The sequence below is a fragment of the Lutra lutra genome, chromosome 1 (assembly GCF_902655055.1).
Source record: "Lutra lutra chromosome 1, mLutLut1.2, whole genome shotgun sequence".
In the NCBI taxonomy this organism is placed as follows: Eukaryota; Metazoa; Chordata; class Mammalia; order Carnivora; family Mustelidae; genus Lutra; species Lutra lutra.
This window is the reverse complement of record NC_062278.1, coordinates 209,635,617-209,663,204: the sequence shown is the minus strand read 5'-3', so window position 1 is coordinate 209,663,204 and position 27,588 is coordinate 209,635,617. Positions and strand designations below refer to the sequence as shown.

General features: G+C 54.8%; 1 protein-coding gene across 8 annotated transcripts; it reads right to left on the bottom strand.

The window, feature by feature from the left end:
- Window positions 1-1,326: 1,326 nt before the first annotated feature.
- PDE4C (phosphodiesterase 4C) lies at window positions 1,327-27,510 on the bottom strand. 8 transcript variants are annotated; one of them, XM_047697468.1, is made up of 17 exons: window positions 27,506-27,510; window positions 26,877-26,933; window positions 21,516-21,721; window positions 10,341-10,532; window positions 9,760-9,796; window positions 9,596-9,669; window positions 9,251-9,303; window positions 8,784-8,896; window positions 8,610-8,703; window positions 7,904-8,067; window positions 7,602-7,700; window positions 7,002-7,166; window positions 6,816-6,915; window positions 6,024-6,178; window positions 4,143-4,265; window positions 3,705-3,887; window positions 1,327-3,240 (listed from the first exon to the last, which is right to left on the bottom strand). In XM_047697468.1, the coding sequence occupies exons 2-17, from the start codon at window positions 26,916-26,918 to the stop codon at window positions 2,854-2,856; spliced, it is 2,187 nt and encodes a 728-aa protein (XP_047553424.1). In that variant the 5' UTR covers window positions 26,919-26,933; window positions 27,506-27,510; the 3' UTR covers window positions 1,327-2,853. The 8 variants fall into 8 exon arrangements, with proteins under 8 accessions (XP_047553424.1, XP_047553415.1, XP_047553433.1 ...); XM_047697459.1 differs by lacking the exon at window positions 27,506-27,510 and adding an exon at window positions 27,266-27,270; XM_047697477.1 differs by lacking the exon at window positions 27,506-27,510 and having other exon boundaries at window positions 1,327-1,537; window positions 2,811-3,240.
- Window positions 27,511-27,588: the final 78 nt, after the last annotated feature.

Here is a 27,588-nt window from a genome sequence, read left to right as displayed (position 1 = left end):
CTTGATCTCAGAGTCGTGAGTTCAAGCCTCACATTGGGCTTCACGTTGGATGTGGAGTCTAATTAGAAAGAAAGAAAGAAAGAAAGAAAGAAAGAGAAAGAAAGAAAGAAAGAAAGATAAATAATTATTTGATTTATTTATCCATTAGCCATCTGAGACCTCTGAGAGTTAGGAATTGGTGTCCCTAACACCTAGACCTGTGGACACAGTAAGTGCCCTGTGATGGTATGACATGTATGAATGAATGATTGGAGAGAGGGTAACTTTGGTTAGGGAGGTTAGAGCAGACCTCCCTGAAGAAGTTACATTGAGCAGGAACCTGAAGGAGAAGGAGCTGCCCAGAGGAAGAGGCGGGGGAACAATGCTCCAGAAAGGGGGAACAGCAAGGCGGCTCAGTGCCTGGCTCAGGACGCACTCTTCTCAGATATTACCTGTTGCAATTATGTGATCCTTAAAAAGAGTCCGTGTTATCCATGAAACAATAAAAGCTCAAAGAGGTTAAGAGACTTGAAATTGTCCATATCCATCTCTAGGGGATACTAAGGATGGTGTGGTGGACGTGGCCCAGACCTATGGGGATCAGGGTTTGGGGAGCGTAGTGGACATGAATTAAAAGAATCCCCGAGAAATTCTACTAGTTCCAGCCTGGGATGGGGGTGGGGGTCAAAGAGGACTTTGCAGGGGAGCAGATGCTGAGCTGAGACCCAACAGGTAAGGATGAGGGTGGAGGAAGAGCAATCCAGGTGATAGGGACAGCATGTGCAAGGGCCCTGAGTTGGGGCCACAGCTTGGGGTATGGAAAGCCACCAGCATGGGTGGAGTGCAGTCAATAAGAAGGAGATGGACAGATGCCTGTGGCCCAAATTAAAGGGGCACATAAGAAAGAAACAGGGAAATAAGGTGAAATGCTGAAGGCAGATGATCTACAGGGAGGTTATAGCAGAATTTTCTTTCTTTTTTTTTTAATCTGTTTGCATTATTTCCAAATTCTCTACAGTAAACATGTATTACTTGTAACAAAAGGGGGAGGGAGAAAAATTATAAGTAAAAATCCCCTAAATCTCTGCCTTTTTTTTTTAAGCTTTTATTATTTATTTTGAGGGGGTGTGTGTGCGCGTGTGGTGGGGAGGTGGGGCAGAGGCAGAGGGAGAGAGAGAATGTCAAGCCGACTCCATACTGAGCTTGAGCCGGACGCGGGGCAGCTCAGTCCTAGGACCCTGAGATCAGGACCTGAACCAAAATCAATAGTCCCACGCTTAACCCACTGAGCCACCCAGATGCCCCTAAATCTTTGCCTTTTAAAAGTCTGGAAGAAAATGCACTAAGTTTGTGACCCAGATGAACTTTAATTCTCCTTCTGTGGAATTTGATCATTACTTGTGATGATGCTGAATTATCAATGGAATGGAATTATCAATGGAATTATTCAGGAATGAAGCCAGCTGTTCTTGAAGCGAGGGGCTGCTCCACGACTTGAGTCCCATTATAATTCTTCAGGCACGGGGGGGAGAGGCCGGTGGGGGAGATACTGAGGCTTCTGGAAGCGGGAATAGAACGGGATACTTAAGCAGAGGCGCCTCTTTTGCTGCGGGCGAGGAAAGCCCCTCCAGCGCCAGCAGGGAGCCTGAGGAACAGCGAGTTAAGGCAAGGAGAATCCCCGGGTTCACCCCGCCTCCCCTCCGCACCTCCCTCCTCCAGGGGGCGCTGCTGGCTAATGTCCTGCTCCTAGCTGCATCGCCTTGACCAGGCAACAAGGCCTATTGGCACTCAGTTTCCCCATTCCTGAGGTGGGCATGGTATTAATTTTGGGTAATAGGGTTTATTTAACCCCAGAGACACGTCCAATGCCCCCACGTTTCTAAGATATTTCAGAAAGGTCACAGACACCACCCTCCAACCACAATTTACCCAAGTACAAGGATCAGGCCGTAGAGGAGAAACTGAGGCCCAGAAGTGCCTATGACTGGGAAGAAAGCCTCAGAGGCCTCCTTCCCCCTATTGGGAGTCTGGGGGCAGCCTCAGAAACAGAGACCTGCTGGGGGAGGTGTGGCGAAAAGGCTGTGCTTTTGTTGCTGTTCTATAAGAGGGAGAAAGTGGGAGGGGGCCCAGCAGGGGATCCTGGGGCTCGGGAGAACAGAACCAGAGACCCCAAGACAGAACCTACAGTGACTTAGAGCAAGAACCCATACACAGGCAGCCACAAGCTAAGTCAGTCTTGGGAGACAGTTCCCGACACAGAGCTCGATCTTCCCTGCCCCTTACTGCTCCGCATCAGAGTTCTTGAGCCAGGTTTGGCTCTGGACAAAGCTTTGGTGCTAAAAATTCTCCGATTCAAGTTTCCGTTCTCTTGCATGGAGCTGCCTGGCAGACAAAGGGGAGGTACCTGGGGTGGGGGGGCGGTAGATCGCTGGTGGCTGACTCGCCACCACCTAGTGCAGGGCAACCCTAGAAGCACATGACAGGCATGAGCCTGGCACATAGTAGGTGCTCAATAAATACGGGATCAAGACTGAAAAGATAAAGTGATGGCTGTGCCTCCAGAATGACCGCTAGAGAAGGTGGACAAGGGGCCTGGTAGACACCCTCTTTCCACACCGAGGGTGGAAGCCCAGGAAGGAGATCCCAAGGGTGCTGGAAGAGGCTGCCTGCAGTCCAGTCCCTCGGAGAGCTCTCTCGGCAAAGCCCGGGGTCAAACTGGACCCCAGCCAAGTGCCTCCAATTTGATCCTAAGGTCTGCCTCTAACTAAAAGCCTGGTTGTCTCCCTTGGTGGGGAGGGGGGTGGAAGTGGAGGAGGCAAGGCAAGGGCCACCTGGGACCTCTTTCTGGAAGGTCCACTCATCCACCAGGAGCCATTAGGTGCCAAAGGGCTCAGCCATCACATTGGCCTCATGGTCCACGCAGGGCTTGCCCCCAGTCCTCTGGTTGTCCAGGAGTAGGGCCCCAGGGTCTGGGCTGGCTTCTGGGGCCGTACGCTCAGTGTCAGGTGACTCCGAGACCTCTGAGTCTAAAGCTCCTTCCTCCTCCTCCTCTTCTTCCGCCTCCTCCAGAGTCAGCTCAAAGCGGAATCGGTCAGGGCTCCCCTGCTTGGGGCTGGTGAGATCCACAGGACTGCGGGGGATCTTGCTCTGGTACCACTCACGGTTGTCCTCCAGCGTGTCCAGCAGGTCCTGTGCATCTGGGTGCACCAGATCAGCCCACGTCTCCCACAATGGGTGTGCAATGTAGTCAATGAAACCCACCTATGGGTTGATATGGCGGGGAGTAGCTGTGTGGTGAGTCATCATGGAATCTAGACCTAGAACAGCCTCCAGGCCTTTGCCCAGCTTGTTCCCTCTGTCTGGAATCCCATTTCCCAACTCCTACTCATCCCTCAAAACCCTCTTCAAACAACCCTTCCTCTAGGGAACGTCCCCGGCCTCTTCTGGACTCCCGTAACTACTAAATCTTTCCTTGTATCCTGACCCCCACATCACCCAAAACAGACATTTCCAAACTCCACAAGGGCAGATCCCTCCTCCTGCAGCCCAGAGAGAAAGCGTCCCAGGCCTGACTCCGCCCAGCCCAGGGAAGACCTCACACTGAGGCCACTCCCCTTCCCTGGCCAGCTGTGGTCAAGCCAGGACCCCTGGGGGTTGGTTCACCCACCATTTCCCTCCCCTTTCCCCCCTTGTCTGCTGGTGGCTCAGTCTGGGAGCCTTCAGACCTGGGACTTCTCCACCGAGGCGGTGTGCTTATCACACATGGGGCTGATATCCAGGCCTGATTCGCGCTCCCGGTCGCCCTGCTGGAAGAATTCGGCCATGATGCGGTCCGTCCACTGGCGGTACAACTCCAGCGGCTTGGTGGGGTTGCTGAGGTCTGCACAGTGCACCAGGTTCTGCAAGACCTGGGGAGACCAAGGTTCAGGAGGGCTCTGGCCATAGCATCACATCCCCAAGAGACTGGGACCATGAACATACCCATCTTACAACTGGGGCTGGGGAAGGCATGGCTAAGGCACAGGCATGGGACTCTAGGTGCCTCCGTTTCTTCAAGCTTGGTGCACAGTTGGTGTTTCAGAAATAAATGAAGTGAGAGCCATGGGCACCAGGGTGGCAGGGGCCGGCGGGGTGGTGTTCCTGGGGCCCGCCTGGCCACACACCTGGATGCGGTCGGAGTAGTTGTCTAACAGCAGGACTCCAAGGCTTGTCACCTTCTTGGTCTCCACCATGGTCTTGAGGTCAGCCAGGAGGTTCATGTGTTTGGACATATCTGTGGCCAGGACCTGGAGGACAGACAAGGGAGGATGACAAGGATGAGGACTGTGCCTGCTCCACCCCTCACTCCCCACCTTCCAGACACCACACCTACTCTGACCCTTAGTCCTCTGAGCCTCAGTTTCCTCATCTGTGAAATGGGGGGATGTCACAAGATTCACAAGGGAGACTGAGTGACTGGTCCCTTCTCTGGGGTTGTTGGGATCACAGGGAGCATCCCATATATGGGACAGGGCAAGGGAGAGGGAGATTAACTGGGGACTGAGGTGAGTTGTGCCTGATGGCAGGGGTGAGGCCCAGCAGAGGGTACGGCCTATGCAAAGGCCCTGGGGCTGGATGTGCTGAGGAACATAGAGGAGGCAGTTGTAGCTGGAGCAAGTGAGTGCACAGTAGTAACAGACAGTGAGGAGTGCAGTGGGTCTCAGAGGGGACTGGGGGGCTTATCCAGAGGGCCATGGGAGCCACAGACAGATCTAAAGTCAGAAAGGACCTGCCTTGGCACTCTCCAACCACCTTCCTGTGGCCACAGTGTGGCCAAAAGGGCTGTTTTCAGCCATTTGGAAGGAAATTCAGATCTAAACACCATTTAAAATTCAACTGAAAAAAAAAAAATTTAACTGGGCGCACCCAAGCAGAGCCAGAGCAGGAACGATCCACAGGCAGCCCAAAGGCTTCTCTGTGGATCAGATAAAAATCTCAAAAATTCTCCCCAAATCCCCCATTTGCCTCAACGTTGTGCCCACTGGGGGTACCTCTTGCCCAAGCCCCTAACTCCACCTCCTCAAACCTTTAATTCCTCTGCACTCAGAGCCTTGGTTTCCTCTGAGCTAACCCCACGTGCTGTTCCCTCTCCTGGGAACCCTCCTCCCCACCTCATGGCCCTCTACACCATGTACCCCACTGACTGCAGTGTTCCCTCCAGGGAGTGGGGGGGGACTCCTCCCCAGCTATGAACAGCCCCGCCCCCAACTCTGTCTCCAGGTCTCCCATCATGACTCCGCCTGGGGTTTCATCTCCCCCACAGTCCGTGAGTCTTATAAAGGCCAGAACTCTACTGGTCATTGGCGCACAGCAAGCACACGATAGGGGTCCAGTAAATGCGTGTTAGGTTAATGAATGAGGGGCACCTGGCTGGCTCAGTTGCCAGAGCATGTGACTCTTGATCTCAGGGTCATGCGTTCAAGCCCCATGTTGGGTGTGGAGCCTGCTTAATTAAAATAATAATATTCTGGGGTACCTGGGTGAAAGCCTCTGCTTTCAGCTCAGGTCATGATCTCAGGGTTCTGGGATCGAGCCCCGCATCAGGCTCTCTGCTCAGCAGGGGGCCTGCTTCCCCCTTCCCCTCTGTCTGCCTCTCTGCCTACTTGTGATCTCTCTCTTTCAAATAAATAAATAAAATCTTTTTTAAAATAATAATAATATTCTATACTATTATATAATAACATAATAATACATAATAAATATATATATTATTATTATTAATGAATTGAGGCACAAAACACCAAAACTTACTCTTGTCTTCGAATCTGAAAAATATCAAATGGGCAGACTTATGTTTCAGAAAAAAACAGTACCTGAAACCCCAGAAACTTGGTGTGTGAAGGGCAGCCAGGACCTAATTCTGGCGAGCCTCGCCCAGGGCTTGGATGGTCATTACCCCATTTTACAGAGAAGGAAGCTCAGGTTCAGAGAGGAGACATGGCCAGGTCCAGCTGAACCCGCACCAGCCCAAGATCACCCTGTTCTGTTCCTAGCTGTGGCCTCACCATGTCGATGACCATCCTGCGCAGACTCAGCCGCTGCTTGGCGCTGAGGTTCTGGAAGATGTCGCAGTTCTCAGCTTGCAGAAGCTTGAAGCCCACAGCCAGGTGGTGGTTCTCCAGCACGGAGACATCGTTGTACATAAGGGCAAGCTCTGAGTCTTCGGGGGAGGCAGACAGCATCAAGACCTGTCCACCTGCCCACTCCACCCAATGGTAGTTTTTGCAAACCCTCGGCAAACTCCTACTCATCCATGGAGGCCCCGCCTCTAATGCCTTTCTACACTGGGAAGCCTTCTAGAATGCTGTCTTTCCCCTTAGCTAGCCCAGCCCTGCCTGCAGGGCTGGGGGCATCTGTGTTCTGCTCTGCTTCCTTGAGACTGGAGACTCCTCAAGGTCTTGGCATGGCCAAGGAGACAGTGTGTACTGAGCTCTGGTTGACTGAACAACTGAGTCGTCATCTTATTAGACTCTGGGGTCGTCGAGTAAGAAGTCTCTACTTTTGTCCCCAGCTCTCCAAGGATGTATACATGAGACACCCAATAATTTGACTGAGTTCTTCAGAAACCTCAAAGGACTCTGAGCTTTAAAATCTTTGTGGCCCCAGGTCCGTTCTTCCATATTGGTTATTTTCTCATTTATTGAGCACCTACTGTGTACCGGGAACCACTCTGAGCACCTAAGGGAGGGATGGTCTCAGCCCTTTCAACAAACAGGGAAACTGGGATCACAACAGGAATGGGTGGGCCCGAGATCACATGACTGACAGGGGAGGTAGGGCCCCACCCCATGACTCACTGGTGTTGATGAGAAACTGGTTGGAGACCCCGGGATGGTCCACATCATGGATGGCACTTGCAAAGATGGCAGCCAGGATTTCCAGGTCTGTGAAAACAGCCTGCACAGGCATGTGGCATAAGAGGTAAGGGGTGGGCTCTCTGCCCCCAGCACCCACCCTGGCTGCCTCTAGCGTCAGGGTAGTACCTCGAGGGCGGGTGTGGCCAGGAGCACATGCGTGGACTGGGCCACATCAGCGGCATGTAGGCTGTTGTGGTAGGCCACGTCGGCATGATAGTGACTCTCCAAGGTCAGAAGGTAGGTGACAAGTGTGTCCGCTGGGATCTGAAATGTCTTGAGCAGGTCCCGTTCCTGCTCCATCACAGGCCTCCAGTCAAGGCCTTGGCCTCTGGGCAGCAGCACCCACTCTGCATTCTCTCCTTCTGAACTCCTCTCCATCTCTCAAATACCCCCTCTTCCAAGATGCCCTCCCATCTCTCCCTCTGAACTCCCTTGGTCCCTGTCCTTCCCCTCTGGTCTAGCCCTGACCTCACAAGGCTGAGGGTATCTTTGTCCAGCTGTTTCCTCCAAGACTGGGTCTCTTCAGGGCCGGGCTTGGGGCTGAGGTTTGTTGACAATGAATTTTTCAACCCAGTGACCTCCTATCCGACCTTCAATATGCAGCTTAAATTATGCCATTCAGGGGTATCAGGGAGGATTTGGAAATGAATGTCCCCAGAGGTCTTGGGGTAGGAATGAGAAGGAAAGAAACTCAAGATGCCCTGGAAGCCAAGGGCAGGTAGGTACCTGAAAGATGCTAAACATGACGGTTGTGAGGGGACGGTTTCCACTTAGCTCTGCCACCTTGAACACATCAAGCCCCCACTTGTTGGTGTCTTCCAGTTCCTAGAATGTGCAGAACCGGAGCTTAACTCCAGCTCCCCTTCCTCAGCCCCTGGACCACTGACACCCCCCAGCACACCCCAGGTCCTACACTGAGCCCCACCTGCCCAGTAGACAAGCGGGTAAACTGAGGCCCAAGACAGGGCACCCAAACAAGCAGAGTCACGACTCAGACTCGAGTCTCAGGATTCCAGCTGGGGACCCACCTTGGCCAGCTGCCCCTCCTGGTCAGTCTGGACCCCAAAGCGTGGGACGGTGGCTGCAGAGAGGCTGGCCCTGTGGGGGAGCCCACGGAGGCTGCTGATCTGGGACATGGGCCTTGGGCTCTCCGTGGGGGTCACCCTAGGCAACTCCATCTCAGTCTGCTGGTCTGTAGACAGAAAAGAGTAGGGCTCAAGGAAACTGGTTCAGACCTGCTGGGCTCATCCTGCCTAGAGTCAGGTCCCAGACCTTGCTAAGCCTCAGGGTCAACCTATTGCCTTTTTACCTAGATCAAAGTAAGCTTGAAGTAAAGTCTCTCTCGCCTGTAACTACCTTTCTCCTCCATTCATGGCTGACTTCAGGGACCCCCTTCTGTTTGACATTGCCGGTGGGTACCTGGGGTTCAGTAGTTCCCCCAAACAGCCAAATGTTCTTTCCATCTCCCAAACTGGAGACCTAGCTATCTCCATGCTCACTCCATGTCCCCCTTGGAAAACTTCTACACATGCTTCAGAACCCTAGCTTTAATCTCCTCCTCCTCCTGAAAGTTCACTCTGTTCTTCCCTGTGGTCCATCTCTGACCCGTGGGGTTGGAGGTGTCCATGTCTGGCTCTGTCTTCCCCAGATTGAGATCTGTAATACAAATCAACCTTTTTCTTCCTCCTTCCTACCTCTATGATCTTGCCCAAGCAGTGACCCACCACAGCTCACCCAGGAAGGTTTGAGAGATGTACTCGGACACCTGGTTCCCAGAGCGGCTGGTTTCGGACAGGTGAGTTAACTCCCGGTTCAGCATCCGCTTGAACTGCAGGGGAAGGTGAGGGCAGTGATGATGGGGACACTGTGGGCAGAGGCAAATGATCTCGGCGATCTGGTCCTCCTCACCTTGTTGGAGGCCATTTCCCCCACTGAGTGCCGTGTCTGCAGTGTCTCCAGCTGATCCAGACACCAGTCCAGCTCGTCCAGTGTCTCCAAAGCCAGCTTCTGCCCAGTGTCCTCTGGGGGCCAAGCTGGTCAGGGGCTGCCTCAACCCCCCTGGGGGACCCTGCGCCCCTCATGCCTCTATCTCTACATCTGGACCCTGGAGCCCTTCCCAATAAGGCCATTAAGGACCCCAAGATCTGAGTGATAGATCTATCCCCAAGTAGCTGTGTGACCGTGAGCAGGTCTCTGCCCACCCTGGGCCTTGGCCTCCCCATCTGTAATATGGGTGTGGAAGACTCCATCCCCAAGGGTGTTTTGGGGACTACAATTAGCAAAGCCTAAGGACTCATGCGCGGAGTAGGTCACCATGGAGAGGAGGTTCACAGCTGTCCAGCAGTGGGAGGAGGGAGTGGGAGCAGGCACATTACCTGTAGGTGGAGGGGGCTGACTGCCAGTTGGGGGGGTCTCAACCGATGCCTGCCTGCGGTAGGGGTGCCCTTCGTCACTCATACAGCCCCGCCTTCAAGTCGCCCAGGCCCCGCCCCCACCCAGCATACCCCATCCCTTCCCCCCCAGAGTTGCTCTGGCCCTGTTCTTTGGGGTCGGGCCCTGCCTCAGCCTGCCTCACCTTGTCTCAGGCCCCGCCCCGCTAGGCCTGGTCCCACCCCTCCGTCAGCCCCTCCCATCTCTTCTGCAGGCCCCGCCCCGATGCCTATGCCTGTCGGCCCCACCTCTCTCCGCCAGGCCCCGCCCCCACCCCGCCCCCTGCGTACTTGACTGCCCCGCGGCCTTGCAGGTGGGCGAGGGCTGCGACGTTGCTCCGAACTGTCCTCAGACTGGCTAGGACCTGTCGGAAGGGTCGTGATCAGCGATGGAAAGCAGGGGTCGGCTCTGCCAGCTTGGCTCACGGGAGGAGGGACAAAGGGTGGGCACCCACCTGGGCAAAAGGCGTCACAATCATGTCTTCTCCGTGTCTGCCGGGAGACGGGACATCAGGAAGGGCGGCCAGGAGAAGCCCTCACGCTGGTTCCCATCTTCCAGCTTTTACCCATATTATGCCCTCCGCTGAGTGCGTCCTCCCCTCATGACTCCTCCTTTGGGTGTCCTTTTAGTCCCTGAGCTCCCCTCACCTAACTCTTCTCTGAAAGCATCTCCTGTGGCCAATTCCCATCTCACAACTAGGGAACCAGGGGCGGCAGAGAACTTAATAGAGGCAGAGCGGAAATTATTGTATTTCTCTTTTCATTATGGCTACCAAGAATCTCAGACCAAGGTGTTTTTCGGTTGCCTCTAACTGGGTCTCTGGATCTCCACCCAACCCCAGGGGCAAGTCAAACACAGATAATTCTCGGATATCATTCTCCCCATATTCCATGGCATGAGTGAGCTGTCTGGAAAACACCTCCTTAAACCCTCAAAGCCCAGTTCAAATGACCACTTGAAGGAGGTGTGCAGAGTGGAGGAATTAAGGAAGGAGGGAGGAACCGGGAGGTGTCATCCCACCAGGCTTGGACTCACAGATCGCTAGCTGCAGAGGAGTTCCGGGACATGGCCTTGGGCGAGAGTTCGTAGTCACTGTCGGAGCGGTACAGGAAGGACTCTCGCCTCTGGCTGTGCTGAGCAGTGGCCTGGATGACCCGGCCAAGGCCAGGCCCAGCCTGAGGGTCCAGGGTGCTTCTGCCACATGAGAATCCATTTTCCAGATCAAAGCTGAAGGCAGATTAGGCTTGGTGAGAGCCGCAGGTCCTGGCATGCAGATGCCTGGCTGTGGCCCACACCCGTGTCACATCCTCCCTGGAGCTTTGGTGGGTTGGACAGAAGTAGCCTCCAGGTTGTCCACCCGCCCCACAGTCGCACCCCCACCCAGGGACCCTGTGCCCGTCATTCCTCTGTCTCCACATCTGTACCCCAGAGCCCTTCCCCCGGGACCAATCTGGACCCCAGAACATGAGTTTCAGGTCTGTCCCCAAGTGGCTGTGTGACCATGGGTAGGTTTAGGCCTTTCTCTGGACATCTACCACTTGCTCTCTAATACGGATGTGGCATACTCCTTCCCCGAGAGTGTTTTTAGACGAGCGCACTGCTGCTGTGGGCCTGTACTACTGAGTAAACTAAGATCTATATATATCACATGATAAAGTCACTGGGACTAGAAACGACTTCCTGGGCTTTCCTTTCTAGAGGGGGCCTGGGTCCAGCTTGGATCTGACATGTTCCAAGCCTCCCCAGCCACCTTTGGCCATGTTCCGGATCACTTGTCCTCTCCCCCAGCTTCCAGGCCCCCACACTCATTCTGTATGGCCCTGTCCCAATTGTGTCACCACGCTCCCAGCTCACTTGGTCTTGTCCTCAGTTTCCCCACCACTGCTTCATTTTAGGCCCAAAGGATCTGCCTATTATCTTTTACCTCCGGGCCTTTCACAGGCTGTGCCCTCTGCCCGCACCTCTATCCTCCCCCCAGTGCCCCTTGTTGCCATAATCCTTGACACCCCTTCCCAGCTCTCAGCCCTGTGTCTCTGTCAGGCCACACCACGCCCGAACTGGGTAAGGGGGACCCTATCCTCTGGGATTACAGATCAGAGAAAAAGTGGGAGGGGCGGGAGGAAACAGAAGTTCAGGAGAGGAGTTGGTAGGAGAGAGAAGACTTAGCAACAGGGGAGAGGAGCTGCCTGTGTGGGAGTCATTGGCTTTTGAGAAGGGAGAAGGAGATAGACAGGAGAGGCGAAACCAGCAAGACACCTGGGACCGCCCAAGACACAGGGCTCCTGGCCCTGTCAAGTGACCCCATCCCAGTCCACCGGCCGGGATCGGCACCTGCCAGAAGACTCGGGGCAGGGGATTCGGCTCAGATGGCAGTGGGAGTGGGGAATTCGACAGGATTCTGTCCAGTTCGACTGGATTCGGTCCGTTTCGGTCACGTACAGCCACGTTTGACCTGAGCTGGGTCTGATCACACATGTTTGCGCCTGATCCTGACAGGTTCGGTCTCGCGAATTCGGTAAGGTCCGGCTACGTCGCCCGACGGTGCTCAGGCAGGTTCGGATGCATACGGGCATCTTCGCCGAAATCCGGTTGCGCTAGGTTTCCGAGCAAGCCCGTGTAGCCCTCGGCCCAAATCGGGCATATTCGGCTTCTTCCGGCCTCACTCGGGTATCTTCGGAAATAGTCGGCTATGTCCGGCTGCTCTCGAGCCTTTTCGAATTCGGCGCTTCCCAGAGAATCCCCTGACAGCTGGGGCTTCCGAACCCGCTTCCTGACGTCACCCTGAAGAGCGGGTGCCTCTTAACCCTACCCTGCCCAGGCCGGGGCTCGGAAGCTAGCAAAGAGACGCTCAGGAGGGCTAGCGGCAGCGGATACCCAAACCTGCTCGGAGGGGGAGCCCTGGGAGTGGCGACTCCCTACACCTCCCTTGCCTCTCCCCAAAGTTTCTGGAAGAGCAAACCTATGGATCAATAGGGAAACTGAGGCCAGAAGAGGCAACAGGGTGCTGGATTAGAATCCAGGTAATGGGTGCGGAGGGTTAAGGGCCAGGCAGGGATTTTCGCGCCGTCGCGAGAAAAGCTGTTTTTCTTTCTGCTCTAAACTTAGTCGGGAGCGGTGGGGTCAGACCATGGTTCCATGACGCGGGCGGCGCGGGACGAGGTCGCGCGGACTGTGGGAACCGTGCGTCTGTCTACCGACTGGATAGGTAAACTGAGGCAAGGGGCCCTCGGAGGGACCCACCTTCTTCCAGCCTCACCTTCTGGGACCGAGGGCTCACCACCGACGCCCCTGAACTCTCTCCGGAACCCTCCGCAGGGACCCCTCTTCGCAGGTGTCTGGTGCCCTGGCGGCGCTCTCTGGGACCTGGGACACCGCGCCCCTCTCCGACTGAAAGGGCGCCATCAAGGACCACCGTCACGACTGCCCCCACCCTGCCAGCTGTCACTGGCCGTGTGACCTTGGTGAAGGGACCTTCAGTCCCTGAGCCGGCAGGTGCCAAATTATCAAGTGGATGCCAATGTGGCACGAATCCAGAGCAAAGCGCCAGACACGGTTGGCGCCCACAAGGCCACACCTCCGACCCCAGCCTCGCCCCCGCGCCCCACGAGGTCACAGCTTCCTGAAGGGGTTGGGATTAGAACCCAGAACGATGGATGGAGTCTTTCTAGGATGCAACCGAGTGGGGCTGCGAGGAACCGGCTCCCAGTCAACGCGGGTCCACTTTCTGCGTGGGACACGCAACTCGCGCTCTTACACTGCAAACAGCCAACTTCGAAGGCCCCCAGTCAAATCCGGTCCTCCCCTGTGGACACCGGAGGCTTAGTGTTTGGCCCCTGGGGCCATCTCCTTGCTGGCTCCGGGATTGATTTGGGAGCCAGAACAAGGGGAGGAGTCACTCCCTCCTACCCTCACTCGCCGGGCGTTCAGCCCGCCTGCCCCCGGCAGGCTAAGGGTCAGGAGGAGACGTGAGCCTCAGCCCGTCCTGCTCTGGGCCATACAGCTGGAAAGGGACAGACGCTGGTCCCCCGGGCATTTGTAGGAGCAGCGGGTGGAGGGAGGTGGAGGGGTGGAGGGAGACAGAGATAGAGAAAGACAGAGTCTCCTCCAAGTACGGGAGACGGAGATAGGGCAGGAGGAGAGAGATACCGAGAAAGAGAGGGCAGGGCAGAGCGTCCCTACCCTGATTCGCGACCCGGCTCCAGCTGTCCCTGACTTTGCCCTTCCCACCTCCAGCCTAGCCGTTCTGGTGACCCCCGGCGGGCCCGCCGTCTCGCCTCACCACAGCGGATGGGCCACAGTGAAGCGCCGCTGCAGGCGGATGCTCTGGTTCACCAGGAGTTTCCTGAAGAGCCCCGGGGAGCCGCGCGGGGAGCCCCGAGGGGAGCTGGGCCCTGGGGCCGGGGCGGGCGCGGGGGGTCCCTGCATCGCCAAGACCGCGTGGAGGCTGAACCCGGCGCAGGCTGCGCGGGACCTTTTCTGGACGGCTGCGGGGGCGGGGCCCGGCGGGGAGGGGGCAGAGGGTGCACGGCTCCGCCTCGCCGCTGGACCTCTCCTGGATGCCCCTACCGGGACAAATGGGGAAACTGAGGCACTGGGCTGGACGCGACTCTTTGCTCCCTCCCTTCGGGGGTGGCCCCGTGGGTCCCAGAACCCGGATCTTAGACACTTCCCTCTGTCAACATGGCCCTAATTAGGGCAGCTTGTTGGGTTGACAACTTGGCTGGAGAGTGAAATGCGGAAGTCAGAAAGGGAAGTGGCCTCCATTGCGAGAGGGTCACCGAGGCACGGAGTTTGCCGAGGGGCTGCCCAGATCCCACTCAGTGTTTCCAATATCGCTTTGCCCATTTTCCATATGGAGAAAATGAGGCCTGAAGCCACCAGGGGCTGCCCCCCAAACTACAAACCCTTAACCCTTTACCAGGTGGGGAAACTGAGGCTGGGAGAGAGGTAGTAACAGGCACGTGGCTTTGCTGCAGGACAGCAGGGGTTTGAACCCAGCTCCCCCTCTCCCAGTCCCCCTCCACAAGTCCTCACGTGACCCCCACCTGCTCTGACATTCCCCAGGCCCTGTCTCTGGATCCTTTTCCCTCTCCCGCTGTCTCTACTGAACAAACATCCGCACTCCACTCCCGCCAGCTCTTCCGTCTGTGAAGCATCAGCCGCCTCTCCCCCTGCCCCAGGAAGGACCCAGGGGGCCTGGAAAGGGAGATTCTGGAGGGCTTTCTGGGGTCTGTAGCAGGTGCTCTATTCTCTGAATGGCGTTGGGGTGGCCCTGCCCCATGCCACAGGAAAGGAAACCAAGTCTCAGGATGTCACACCTGAGGGCAGGACCTTGAGTGTCTATGTCTTAGGCAGAGGCAGGTGAGGCCCAAGGAGGCTGGGCCTCTCAGCTGAGGCCACACAGAAGCTCTAAGTCCAACTATGTCCCTGCTGTGGGATGACACCCCCTCCCCAGCCTGGACTTTGTCCCAGGGGACTTCACGCATTTTGGGGTCCCTAGGCAAATGGCACCCACATTTCTGCCACTCTGAGGGGAATGTGATATACAAAGGGGGTGATTAGAGCTTCAGTGGGAGAACCTGTTGCCACAGGAGGAGACTCTGACTCTCTCCTGACTCCCAGCCATCCCATTGTCCCCATTGTACAGGTGAGAAAATGGAGGCTCAGAGAAGGGGGACACTGGGGCCCAGGAGTGCAGAGAGTCTCAAGGACCTGGCTGGGAACCCCCTTCTGCCCCCATGGCCCTGCAACCGGACACCTGGTGGGAACCAGACTCGCTGTCCCAAAGTCAAAAATACCATCTCTAGTTGCTGTGGCTGGACCTAATTATAGCCAGTCCCCAGGGGATAGAGGCTGCCAGGATCCGCCTGGTGGAGGCACTGGGGACAGGGTCAGAGGAGCCTCCATACCACCTCAGCCCCATGGGAGGGGCTTGTAAGGGTCCCATGTCCTCAAGGAGAAACTGAGTTGCTTCCCGGAAGTCACAGACATGAAATGGAAAACTAAGACAAAATGCATCAATACAGACCGCTTCCTACTTGCCTGGAGCTGAGCCCAGTGCAGAGCATGTAAAAGTAATTTGATTTTCAGAGCAACTCTACAAAGTGGGGACTATCACGCTCATTTTGTGGATGGGGAAATTGAGGCACAGGGAGGTGGTGGTCACTTGCTCAGGGTCACATAGCCCTGAGTGGCAGTGCCAGGTTCATTCAAGCCTAGCCTAGAGGGCTCCCTAGCCTGACCCCTCTCCCACTTAATGCTTAACTGACTCCATCCCCTCTGAAGTCCCAGAGGCTACTCTGACATTAATGTTTTATCAAGAGTTTTAATAGTTTAATGGTTTGAAACATTAATAGATTCAACTTTAAATATTTTATTAAAAGTTTTAACAGTAATGTTCTATTAATAACTTTTGGGATGGAGAAAATGAGCCACAGAGCCAAGACTCAGCATTTGAAGCCTGCCCTGCTTGACTCTGGGAGGCCCCAAACCCAGCCCGAGAAGGGGCTAAGGCTGAAGGAGGGGTGGAAAGAGGACCCCCATCCCAACTTTGTCCCTGTGTCCTGCCTGACCTGAGGAAGTGCCCAGCAGTCTAGTGTCCTTAGCACTGTCTCGAATTTCCATTGAAACAGTTCTTCTTTTGGCAGATGCTTTCCTCCTCTGCCACTAAGTGGCCGCAATGAGGTGGGAGGTGGGTGTTATGCCCGTTTTACAGACAAGTAAACAGGTCTGGAGAGGAGAGATGACTTGCCCAAGTCCCCATGGAGAATCTATTTTTCGAAAAGAGTTTGTTTATTTGTTTGAGAGAGAGAAACAGAGAGCACGAGAAGCGGGAAGGTGTAGACAGAGAGGGAGAAGGAGAAGCAGACTCCCTGTTGAGCAGGGACTGGATCCTAGGACCCTGGGATCATGACTTGAACTGAAGGCAGACGCTTAACTGACTGAGCCACCCAGGCGTGGCTCCCCGCCCCGCCCCGCCCCGCCCCCATGGAGAATCTAGACAGAGAGGAGAGCAGGTTAATGTATAGATGCTCACATGGGTCAGATCTCACCCTCCTCTGCTCCAGGCCCTTCCCATGGCTCTCTTTTGCCTTCCATCTCAATCCATACCTCTCTGAGGTTTTGAGGTCTGACCCTCCCTGACCCCCTTCCTCTTTGCTCACTCTACTCCAGACTCATCTCCCTCCTTACTTTTCTTTGAACCAGCCAGGTTCATCCCATCCCCTGCCCTTGCCCATATGTTCTTCTCCTGCTGACTCTTCATGTTTCAGGTCACAGCTGGAGCATGACCCCTCCAGGAAGCCCTCCCTGACTAGCTGGGTAAATATTCTCAGAGCACCCTTCTCTCATGGGCACAATTTCACATTTCCTTGTCATGACCACCTGATCTGGATCTGCCTGGCCCACCAGGCCCTCTAAGGCAGGACCTGCGTTTGCTCACAGCTGTGCCCTCAGTGTCTGACACTCAGTAGGTGCTCAATAAACCCTTGGAAGTCAATAGAGAGCCTCCTCCTCCCACCCTTCAGCCACAGTGATCTGTATTCAGCTGTTTGTATACCTGATCCTCTTGACTCTGAGTCTTTGCACATTTTGTTCAACTGTTCAGTATACCCTTCCCTTCAGTCCTCCTGGCTAAATTTTCTTCGGTTTAAATCCTTCTGTTTGGGTCGCCTGGGTGGCTCAGTCTGTAAGTATCTGCCTTCGGCTCAGGTCATGATCCCAGGGTCCTGGGATCGAGCCCCACATCAGGCTCCCTGCTCAGCAGGAAGCCTGCTTCTCCCTCTCCCACTCCCCCTGCTTGTGTTCCCTCTCTTGCTATGTCTCTATCTGTCAAATGAATAAATAAAATCTTAAAAAAAAAAATAAATCCTTCAGTTTAAGCTTAGATGTCACCTCTTTCAAGCCATCTTTTCCCATGTTTTCCCACCTCCTCCTCGCCCAGTGCTGGATCAGAAACCTCCTCTGGGCTCCCCTGGTACCCTAAGTTCTCCCCATCACAACACAGATCACACTGTGCTATCTCGACCTGCTATAAGTGTCTCTGCCATGAACCTGTCCACACCTGCTTGCCCACTGCTGGGTCTCCAGTACAGGGCCTGGCACAGAGTAGATGCTTAATAAGTGCTTGCTGAACAAGATGCTAGGATCCCAGACCACATGGTCTGCCTGGAGCAGTGGGGAGGGCAGCCAGATCTGAGAACCAGGCTTCCACACAGAAAGTTCAAGACAAAATGTAGAAAATACCAGATTCATGTTTGCATCTCACTGTCAACACTGATGTTCAGAGAAGCACTGTCACTTTTTCGGGACCACACAGTAGGTTGTCCTTAAACCTGGCTTCTCTGAGGGCTGAGCCCCTCCCCCCACACCAGCATATACATACACACGCACATGTGTGCACACTCACAGGAACACGATCTCCTGCCTTCCAGAGTCACTTGGGGTCTCCCCCTAAGACGGGCGCAAACCTGTCTGTTTGTTCTTTCTTGAAGATGGAAAATCATGAGTCACTGGGAATGGGGGCAGGAGGAGATGAGGGATGGAGCGGCCGGGGTGGGGGGGGCTGAGGACCAGGCTGGGAGTGTTAGGTCAGGGTTGTTGATTAAGTAAGAAGTCGGTGGCCCCAAAAGGTCCACGGACCAAGGTGGGAGAAAATGAAAACCAAGATCCAGAGAGGAAAGGAACTTCCCTGACATCACCCAGCCTAACCTCAAACCCCAGACTCTAGATCTTGCCTAGGTAGCTCCCCCTCCTCTCCAAGGAGGGCCTGGGACTCCTAGATCCAGTCTTCTAACCCTGGGACTCCCATCTCTGGTCCCTCTAAGTCCCCTGTTTCCCCTCTCTGTGTTTCTTTTTGGTCTCTTATTCCCTTGTCTGCCCTCCTGGGTTTATATGAAAAAGGAGGCACAGCCCCCCGCCCCGACTCCCCCCTTTTCCATTCCATCCCTTCTGATGTGGAAAAAAACATCCTGTGCTCAGGTTCCCCAAGAGGCTTCCACTCCTCCCCAAGTGACAGGGGCCCAGACAGACCACAGAGAAGGCTTCTTCCCTAGTGCTGTGGCTGGCCCGCCCTGGTCCTCATACATCCTCCGCAAGATGCCCTCAGATACTCATGATGGCCACAAACCCCGCAAACATCCCAGGACATTCCAAGATCTGGAAGACCCTTGGACACCTAACTGGGTCAGAGTGAAGTAACGCCCAGTCACAAGCCCATGGGCACCACAAGCGGAAACACAAAGGGACGTACACAACCGGTGTACACACACCCAGACATATCCAGTCACGCAGAGATACAGCTGGCTGTGGACACTCACACCGCGGGTCGGAGCACACACGGCGGGCAGCTGCTCAGACTCATACACACTCAGAAACGATAGCACCTCAGCACACCCAATCACATAAGCCATCATGACACCACCACCCGCCAGCTCCACCCCACATGAAAACAGCTTTCTTCCCCCAAAGAACCTGCTTCCAGCCAAGCGGCAGAGACCCTCCGCCCCGGGAGAAGCGAGGACCCTCCCCCACTCCCACCAGGCCCCGCGCGCCCCTCCCCCACGGCTCGGGAGTGCCCTGCCCCCGCCCACCTACCGCCTGTAGGAGGTGGGCCAGGAGCGCCGAGACTTCTCGAGCCCCAGGCGCGGGCTCCGGTCCCGCTCACTGCGGCCCGCGGACTTGTCCGGGTCTGAGTAGAAGCGCTGCTGGATGCGGATGGGGCGCCGGGGCTGACGCCACAAGTGCTTCGGGGGTCTGCCTATGCCTTGCCGGCTGCGAGCGCGACTCAGCTCGCTGGATGCCTCCGCCCCTTCTTGGACCCCTGAGGTCTCCATGCGCCAGAAGAAGGGAGCGGGGAGAGCAGGGAGCAAAGAGAACAGGGCGCGGGAGCCGTCCCTGGGAACCAAGAGTATCTGCGCCGGGGTCGGGCCAGGGCCGGGGGTGGAGGCGACAGCGAGGAGCTGTCCGCGCCGGAGGTGCTGAGGCGGGAGAAGGTAGAAACAGGGGGTCAAGGTGGGGCTGACACCGAGGAGCTGTCCTTGCCAGATGGTGCAGAAGGGTAGCAAGGGAAAAAGAACTTGGGGTAGGGGTTGGAAACAGGGGCTAGGGACAACCCCAGAGCAGAGAATGGTTTGCTGTCCCCTGTAGTGCTGGATGAAGGAGGGTCAAGACACGAGCTTGGAGAGGAGACGACAAAAATTGTCCTCCCTGTTGATGCCGAATGGAGACCAGGGAAGCAGGGACTCTGAAGACTCCCAGCTCTAAGACTCTGTCCCTTCTCCTGGTGCCGAAAGGGAAGCAGGTAGTAAATTCAGGGGCTCCGGGTGGATGAGATGCGAGAAGCTAGCTGCAGGAAGCACGGAGAGATAGGGGTTCGGGAGCACCTCCACGCCAGGGCGTCGTCTGCCCAGGAGGTGCTGAAAGCTGAGCAGCGGCGGGTTCTCAACCCTCCCCAGTGACCGTAGCAAGGAGTCTGGAAGCAGAGTCAAGGGCTCTGGTCTTCAGAGGTAGGCACGGATGGTGTTTCTCTGCCAAGCTGAGGAAGGTAGGCTTAGCAATTCAGCCCCAGATGGGGTCTCTTTGGAGCCCTAAAACCCCTACTCACACAGGGCAGGGATCCAGGAAGGGCAGAGAAATGGGGAGAACTGTAACAGGGTCTTCGCATCCCTAGGGTGGGCACAGAAAATCTGCGTCTAGTCGGGGCTGCCAACGGTGGGGGTGGGTAGAGAGGGGCACGCTTTTATAGCCACACCAACGCCCAGACCCTCAGCGGAAATGGCGGGATCTCATTCGTCCCACTATGCCTTGGGCCCCACCTCACAGGCACGATTCCTGCCCTCAAATCCCAGACCTGCCCCTCCCTTCTCCAGTTCTAGAAACTCAAGGCCCTGCCCACCAGGCATCCTAATCTCAGGGGTAATTTCCTGGTAAGTGGCAAAGGGAGAGTGAGAACATTTTCTATTATGGTTAACAGAAGCAGACATGCATAGGAGCAAGGCTGGGTGGGTGGGTGTGGGCTCTGGGCTGGGGCAGGGAGGCATTTGGAGACACTTGGTGCAGTAGGTTTGGGGGCAGGAAGAGCCACAATCTCAGAAGGATATTTGAACTGTTTCTCATGGAGATTATCCACCCTCTACCCTAGTTGTGTCCCCAGGTTGGATAAATGGGAAATGTTTGGGTCAGTGTGACTGAGCTCATCTTGTTCAGCAAGGACTGCCACATCTTGCTGTGTGATGGAAAACAAATGACTCTTGCTCTATCCTTTATTTTCATGGCTCAGTCACTGCCCTTCCTCTTAGCCCCCTACCCTCCAAAGATGTGGGAGACCACTTGGTCCACTGGTGGGGAACATGGGTTCTGCCACAGGCTGGCTGTCACTCCCCCCTTCTAAGCCTATTTTCTATTCTGAAAAATGGGGATAATGATGGTGTCCCACATCTTGGCATTGTTGGAAGGATGAAAAGGGGTGTCACAGCTGAGGGGTCAAAGACCAGGAGCTGTCCACACCAGTACCCCCTCTCTTTTACCCCCTGCTCATGCCCACTAATACCTGCTGTATCTACCTCATAAGTAACTTCTAAATCTGCCTACTTCTCTCCACCTTGATCCATGTACCACCATCTCCTGCCCAGAACTGCCCAAGCCTTGACAATCATAGTAGTCACAGAGAATTTTTCTAATGCCAATCTGATCAACTCACTCTCTTGAAAACCTCCCCATGGCCTCCCATTGCATCCCATAAGGTCTTGTGTGGTCCAGCCCCTGCCCACATCCCCAGGCTCCTCTCCAGTCACACTGATCTGTGTTAAATTCTTCATATGCCTGATCTTCTTGAGTCCAAGGCTTTGTAAATCTGTTCCTTCTAATTGGCATAGTCCCTGCACGTCTATGGTTGACTTATCTTCATCCTTCAAGCTAATCTTAGATGCCACCTCTTCCAAGTGGTCCTTTCCTCACCTTATACTCCCCAACGCTGGGCCAGAAGTCCCATCTGGGTTCCCAAGACACCTTGATCTCTCCACCTGATATGAGTCTCTCGCCATCATCAGCCTCTGAGCACCTGCTTGCCCATGGCTGTGATTCTAGTACAGGGCCCAGCACACAGTAGGCATTTAATAAATGTTTTCTGAACAAGTTAGAGAAAAGTTCAGCTAGACAAGGCATGTTCTCTCTCCTGAGACTGGCCTCCTTGGTCCCAATCTGCCTCCTCACCTTCCTGGGTCTGGATTGTGGCTTTGCTCTTCCCCTTGAGACTCGATGGTGAACACCACACAGGCACTGGCCTCAACCTCTCCAGGGGTTCCAAGGCGGCTTGACAGCGGTGGCAGCAGTGGAGTCCCTGAAAATCTTCTCCGGATGACACCACTGCCAAGTGGGCTCATGGGGACCAAGCCAGAATCCACTGACTCCTGGACCCTCTGGGGAGAGACAGTGGCAAGACATAAGCAAGTTCCCAGGCAGGGAGCCTCTCTGGGACACAGGGGACCAGGGGGAAGCTCCAAGATTCCCTCACCCGGATTCCTAGTCTGGACCAGAGTATCTGAGTCTGTCTGTCTGTCTTTCTTTCTTTAGATTTCATTTATTTATTTATTTATTTGAGAGAGAGAGAGAGCATGAGTGGTGGCAGGGCAGAGGGAAAAGGAGAAGCAAAGTCCCTGCTGAGCAGGGAGACCCACGTGGGGCTTAGTGGGGCTCATGGGGCTCGATCCCAGGACCATTGAGACCATGACCTGAGCCAAAGGCATATGCTTAACCAAGTGAACCTCCCAGGCAACCCTGCATGCTTCTTTCTCCCTGAATGAATTTACCTCTCTGAGCCTCAGCTTACTCATCTATGAAATGGGGATGTGGATCTCAAACTTGCAGGAATGAACAGTGCCTGGCCCACAATAGGCATTGCAGAATATTTATTAATCAGTTAGTACATTGTATATTCATATTTATAACATTATATGGTATATACTGCTATTTATTACAATAACATTCCCTCTGACAGTATTGTATCATATTTGTATTAAAATATAAAAATAAGGGGCACCTGGGTGGCTCAGTAGGTCCTGGGATCAAGCCTCGAATCGGGCTCTCTGCTCAGCGGGGAGCCTGCTTCCCCCTCTCTCTCTGCCTGCCTCTCTGCCTACTTGTGATCTCTGTCTGTCAAATAAATAAGTAAAATCTTTTAAAAATATAAAAATAAAATATGCAGTAAGTAAACAAGTGAATAATAACAGCAGCACCAACAGCTAACCTTTCTTGCACACGGATGCTCCATCGGCACTGTCCTAGGGAATCCCTCATAGATCAGGTCATAAGGGCACAATAAGGCTATTTTATACCATCATCCTCATTTTATTGAAATTTTTAAAAATTTATTTATTTGACAGACAGAGATCACAAGTAGGCAGAGAGGCAGGCAGAGAGAGAGGGAGGAAACACCCTCCCTGCTGAGCAGAGCCCGATGCGGGGCTCGATCCAAGGACCCTGAGATCATGACCTGAGCCGAAGGCAGCGGCTTAACCCACTGAGCCACCCAGGCGCCCCCAGTGCCTCAATTCTTGAAGGAAGAACTGAGCAGGAGACATTAAATAAGATAATGCTGGCAATCGTGCCCTGAGTAAACACTTGAGACATTTGAAAATCAAACAGAATCGGGATGAATTGATGAGTCAGCAACATGACCTTTCCAGCCCAGCAGAACTGGGTTCAGCCCATGCCGTGTGGTGTAGGAAAAGCCCACCTCAGTTTTCCTGTCTATGAAATGGGATGAAAATGGTACCAACTCCTTGGGGTTGTTAGTAATACCAGGACAGACCCCTAGATGTTCCAGTCCCAGGCTGAGAGCTGTCAGTGGTGCTGACCCTAGGACTTAAAATTCACTACGTTGGGGAGGGGGCGCGGGGGTGTGCTGGGGGAGTGTCAAAGGAGCAAATGGGCTGTGGGAGAGGTGGATCTCAGAGGGGCAGGCCTGCCTTCTCTTGCTCTGCCATTGAACCTTACAAATTAATCTGTCTCAGTAATCAGATCATTCAGATGGGAAAACTGAGGTCCAAGAAAATATGGCTAATTAGGGCCAGAGCTAGGGCAAGGGGGTTCCGCAAAGAAGGTATGAGGAACACACGTCAGTTCAGGCTCCGAGGGGCGTATTTCTACAGGGCATTTCTTCACAGAAGAAGAGGAAATGCTCTGCTGAGAGTCACACAACTGGGAACTACTCAGTTCCCCGCAACCCCACTTTGCTCTTTGCACAGATCTGATCCTTCTAGGACCCAGGATGTTTAACCGGTCCTCCCACTCCCAACCTCATAGGAACATAACCCTCTTCCAGGAGTAGCTGAGTTCTAATGTAGAAATCTAAGTGTTCAACACTAGGCCTCCCCTGGGAGGGTCCCTGGCAGCTGGGAGGATGTGCAGGAAAGCAGAAGGTGGGGTGTGTGGTTACAGGGGGCCCCTCCCAGAACAGGAGGCCCCCTGAGCTATCAACTCCCCGCTGTCTTCTGGCAGAAGGTGAGTTCCAGATGGGGAAACCACTTCCCTACATTCCTACTCACTTGTTTATTCATTCAACAGATACAAAATGATAGTTCAAGCACATCGTGCTAGAAAGAAAATTAAACCATGTAGGAGCCTGGAGGGTGATGGAAGAGCCACTGATAATGTTGTCCAGGCAGAGTTAGGGGCCTTTCTGAAGAGGTAACTTTGGTTTTTTGTTTTTGTTTCTCTTTTCTTTTTTTTTTTTTAAGATTTTATTTATTTATTTGACAGAGAGAGATCACAAGTAGCCAGAGAGGCAGGCAGAGAGAGAACGATGGGGAAGCAGGCTCCTACCTGAGCAGAGAGCCCAATGTGGGACTCGATCCCAGGACTCTGAGATCATGACCTGAGCCGAAGGCAGGGGCTTAACCCACTGAGCAACCCAGGCGCCCCTTGTTTTTCTTTAATAAGTTTTAATTATGTATTTGACAGAGAGAGCGAAAGCGCAAGCAGGTGGAGCAGCAGAGGGAGAGGGAGAGGCAGGCTCCCCACTGAGCAAGGAGCCTGATGCAGGGCTCGATTCCATGACCCTGGGATCATGACCTGAGCCGAAAGCAGACGCTTAACCAGCTGAGCCACCTAGGCACCCCAGAGTCCTGGGGTCAAGCCACGCATCGCATCGGGCTCCCTGCTCAGCGGGAAGCCTGATTCTCCCTCTCCCTCTATCTCTCCCCCAACAAATAAATAAAATCTTCAAAAAAAAAAATTAGAGCTTGGTTTAATCATCATGTGACCCCCAACAGAGGCAGCGGAGGCAGCTGGATGTTTGGGTCTGGGCTTGTTGGGGGCCAGGCTGGTTTTAGGGTGAAACAGATAAGACAGGCCCTGTGGGGAGCAGTTGACTGACCCTCCCCTATCTGGACTGAGGCTGGGGTAAGGATGGGGCACTCTGAGAGTTGCAGAAGGGAGAGGGGAGGGTCCTCCCCGCCTCTCAGCGACAGCATTAATCAATCTGCCACTCCAGACTGATTGCTTTCCCTGTTGAGAGGTTGGAGTGGGGACAGAAAGCCCAGGGGTGGGCATGGGGGCAGGAGGGGAAGAGGGGGAAGGGCTTGGAGGGAGACTGAGCAGCTGCCTTTTGATTTGTCCATCTTGCCTGTCCCCAAGATCTCCATGTGTGCTAGCCCTGGTTGCAACCCCAAGTCCAGCCTCTAAGACAAACCCTAAATGCCCAGTCCCTGCCCACAGCTGCCTCTCACCTTCCTCCATCTTTCCTAGCTCCACCTCCCCAACCCCAGCCCCACCTATACCTGCCTCAGGGCCTTTGCAGGAGCTGTGCCCTCTACAGGGAAAGCCCTTCCGCCAGCTCTTCCCCCTAACTGACTGCCTGTTTTCATCTACTCTTTTTCTTTTTTTTTTTAATATTTTATTTGTTTATTTGACACACAGAGAGAGAGCACAAGTAAGGAGAGCGTCAGGGAGAGGGGGAGAGAGAAGCAGGCTCTCCGCTGAGCAGGGAGCCTGGTGCGGGGCTCGATCCCAGGACCCTGGAATCATGACCCGAGCCGAAGGCAGCCACTTAACCAACTGAGCCACCCGGGCGCCCCTCATCTACTCTTTTAAAAGCCACCTTCTGGGGCACCTGGGTGGCTCAGTGGGTTAAAGCCTCTGCCTTCATTTTGGCTCAGGTCATGATCACAGGGTCCTGGAATCAAGTCCCACATCGGGCTCTCTGCTCAGCGGGGAGCCTGCTTCCCCCTCTCTCTCTGACTGCCTCTCTGCCTACTTGTGATCTCTGTCTGTCAAAAAAAAAAAAAAAAATCTTTAAATGTCACCTTCCTGCCCAGCCTGGGCAGCCTCATTCCCACTCACCCATCCCCAGATTTTATCCTTTTCCTTAGTTAAACATCTGTCACCCCAGCCTATGAGCCTCCATGGCCCCCATGCCCAAAGCTGGGCCCCAAACTCAGTGGGTGTTCCATGTACAAGTAGGATGACTGATGCTGTAAATTGAGTGTTTGGGGGGAGCTCTAAGGGGTCCCCACTTTATAGAGGAAGAAGTTACGGCTCAGATAAGGAGCTGGCTGCCAGGGCTTATCAGGGCTGCCTGACCAGGGTCTCGAAACACACCATGTTAAAAAGGAGGAACGGGGGGCACCTGGGTGGCCCAGTTAAGCATATGCTTTCGGCTCAGGTCATGATCCCAGGGTCCTGAGATTGAGCCCTATATTGGGCTCTGGCTCAGCAGGGAGCCTGCTTCTCCCTCTCCCTCTGCCTGCCTCTCTGCCTGCTTGCACTCTCTCTCTGTCAAATAAATGAATAGAATCTTAAAAAAAAAAAAAAAAAGAGGAACAGGAAGGATCTTGGGTGGTTGAAGTAGTGGGGGGAGCTCAGCAGTGGGGTTCAGAGCACAGACAAGGGTCATGAAGGCCCAGGCTCAAATCTCCCGTTGGACCCTCGCTTTGAGGGCAGGCTAGCCTCTCTGTGCCTCAGTTTCCTCATCTGTAAACTGGGACTACCCTCATCTTATTCTCCTCACATAGACAGCTGGGGTGTGGATCAATGCATGTGGGACCTTGCTGGCTACAGGGTACTAGCACATCCCGCCCTCCCTCAACCCACACAATGTTAGCCCCTTTTCTTTATATTAGCAAACAGGGCCCCAGAGAGGTTATCAGTCACTCCGGCATTGGTGACCAGCCTGGGCTCCCATTAAAGTCAGCTCCTGCTGGGTTCTCTGCTCACTATCTCAGTTCCCCAGAATGAGGTCATTGGCTCTGCCCCAAAGGTGTGACCTCATGCGCTCCCTGGACTGGGGGCATCCAGGCCTCCTCTCATTGGGCCATCAAAACCTTGCATCCAGAGCCCAAAGGGTCCCTGCTGCTCCATCCTCCTCCACTGCCCCCTCCCACCCCTAAAAGTGGAGGCTGCAGACCTGGGCTGGACAGTGGAGTGGGATTGAGTCCCAGACTCCCAGTAACCTTTCTGGGACTCAGTTTCCCTGTCTGTAAATAGGTCCCCAGACAGCTCTGGATGTTTCCACTAGGAGAGGTACTGTGAGCACCACCCCCATGGCCTGGACAGCCCAGCCCCACCCCCACTCACCTCGATTAGCAGGAAGGAGAAGGCTGTCCCACTGCGCCGCATGCTGCATCTCTGAGCCTGTGGGGACAGATGTGAGACCTGTCAGGCCCTGGGAGCCAGCTGTACTCCCATGAGACTCCCCCTAGACAAGGAGCTCATCCCACATCCTGTACCCTCTCCTGGTGCCCACAGATGCTCAATCAAGGGAGCCCGGGCCATACCACAGGCACCGCTGTGGGACAGCCCCCAGAGCTCTGCAGGGGCTCCACCCAGGGGGGCAGCAGACCCTGGAGCCTACGCACCCTACCCAAGCCTCCTGCCCCCTCCATGCCAGGGTCCACAGCCTTGGAGCATCAGGACCTTCAGGAAGAAATCCCCTGGCCCTGGGCCCCTTCAGGGACTCCATTCACCTTCCAGCCCACTGCCACTTCGGGGACTCCAGCCCACTGCCTCAGAACCTCCTCCCCTGCCCCCAACTAATACAAGATCTGCTGGGCTCAGGCAGGCCTGGCACTCCCTGCCTCCGCTGAGGCCAGTCTGAGTCCCGTGACCTCCCTGGGAGTGAAGGAGGGGAGGACTGGACCTGCCCAAGTGGGTGGCCCAAAGTCCCCCCCCACAGCTGCCCCCCTCCCCCAGAGCCCCTTAACTACCTGAGTGCCAGGCTCGGACAGGACACACCCACATCGCACCCCTAGTTCAGAGTGATGGGGAGGGTGGGAGCGTGTCCCCTACA

Excerpts from the sequence above, each read along its gene's own strand:
- PDE4C (XM_047697468.1), bottom strand. The coding sequence starts at position 26,918 with ATGCGGCGCAGTGGGACAGCCTTCTCCTTCCTGCTAATCGAG. Across the intron at positions 6,179-6,815 it reads CCAGTTTCTCATCAACACCA|ACTCAGAGCTTGCCCTTATG; the intron begins GTGAGTCATGGG and ends CCTCCCCCGAAG. Across the intron at positions 3,241-3,704 it reads CCTCGGTGGAGAAGTCCCAG|GTGGGTTTCATTGACTACAT; the intron begins GTCTGAAGGCTC and ends ATCAACCCATAG.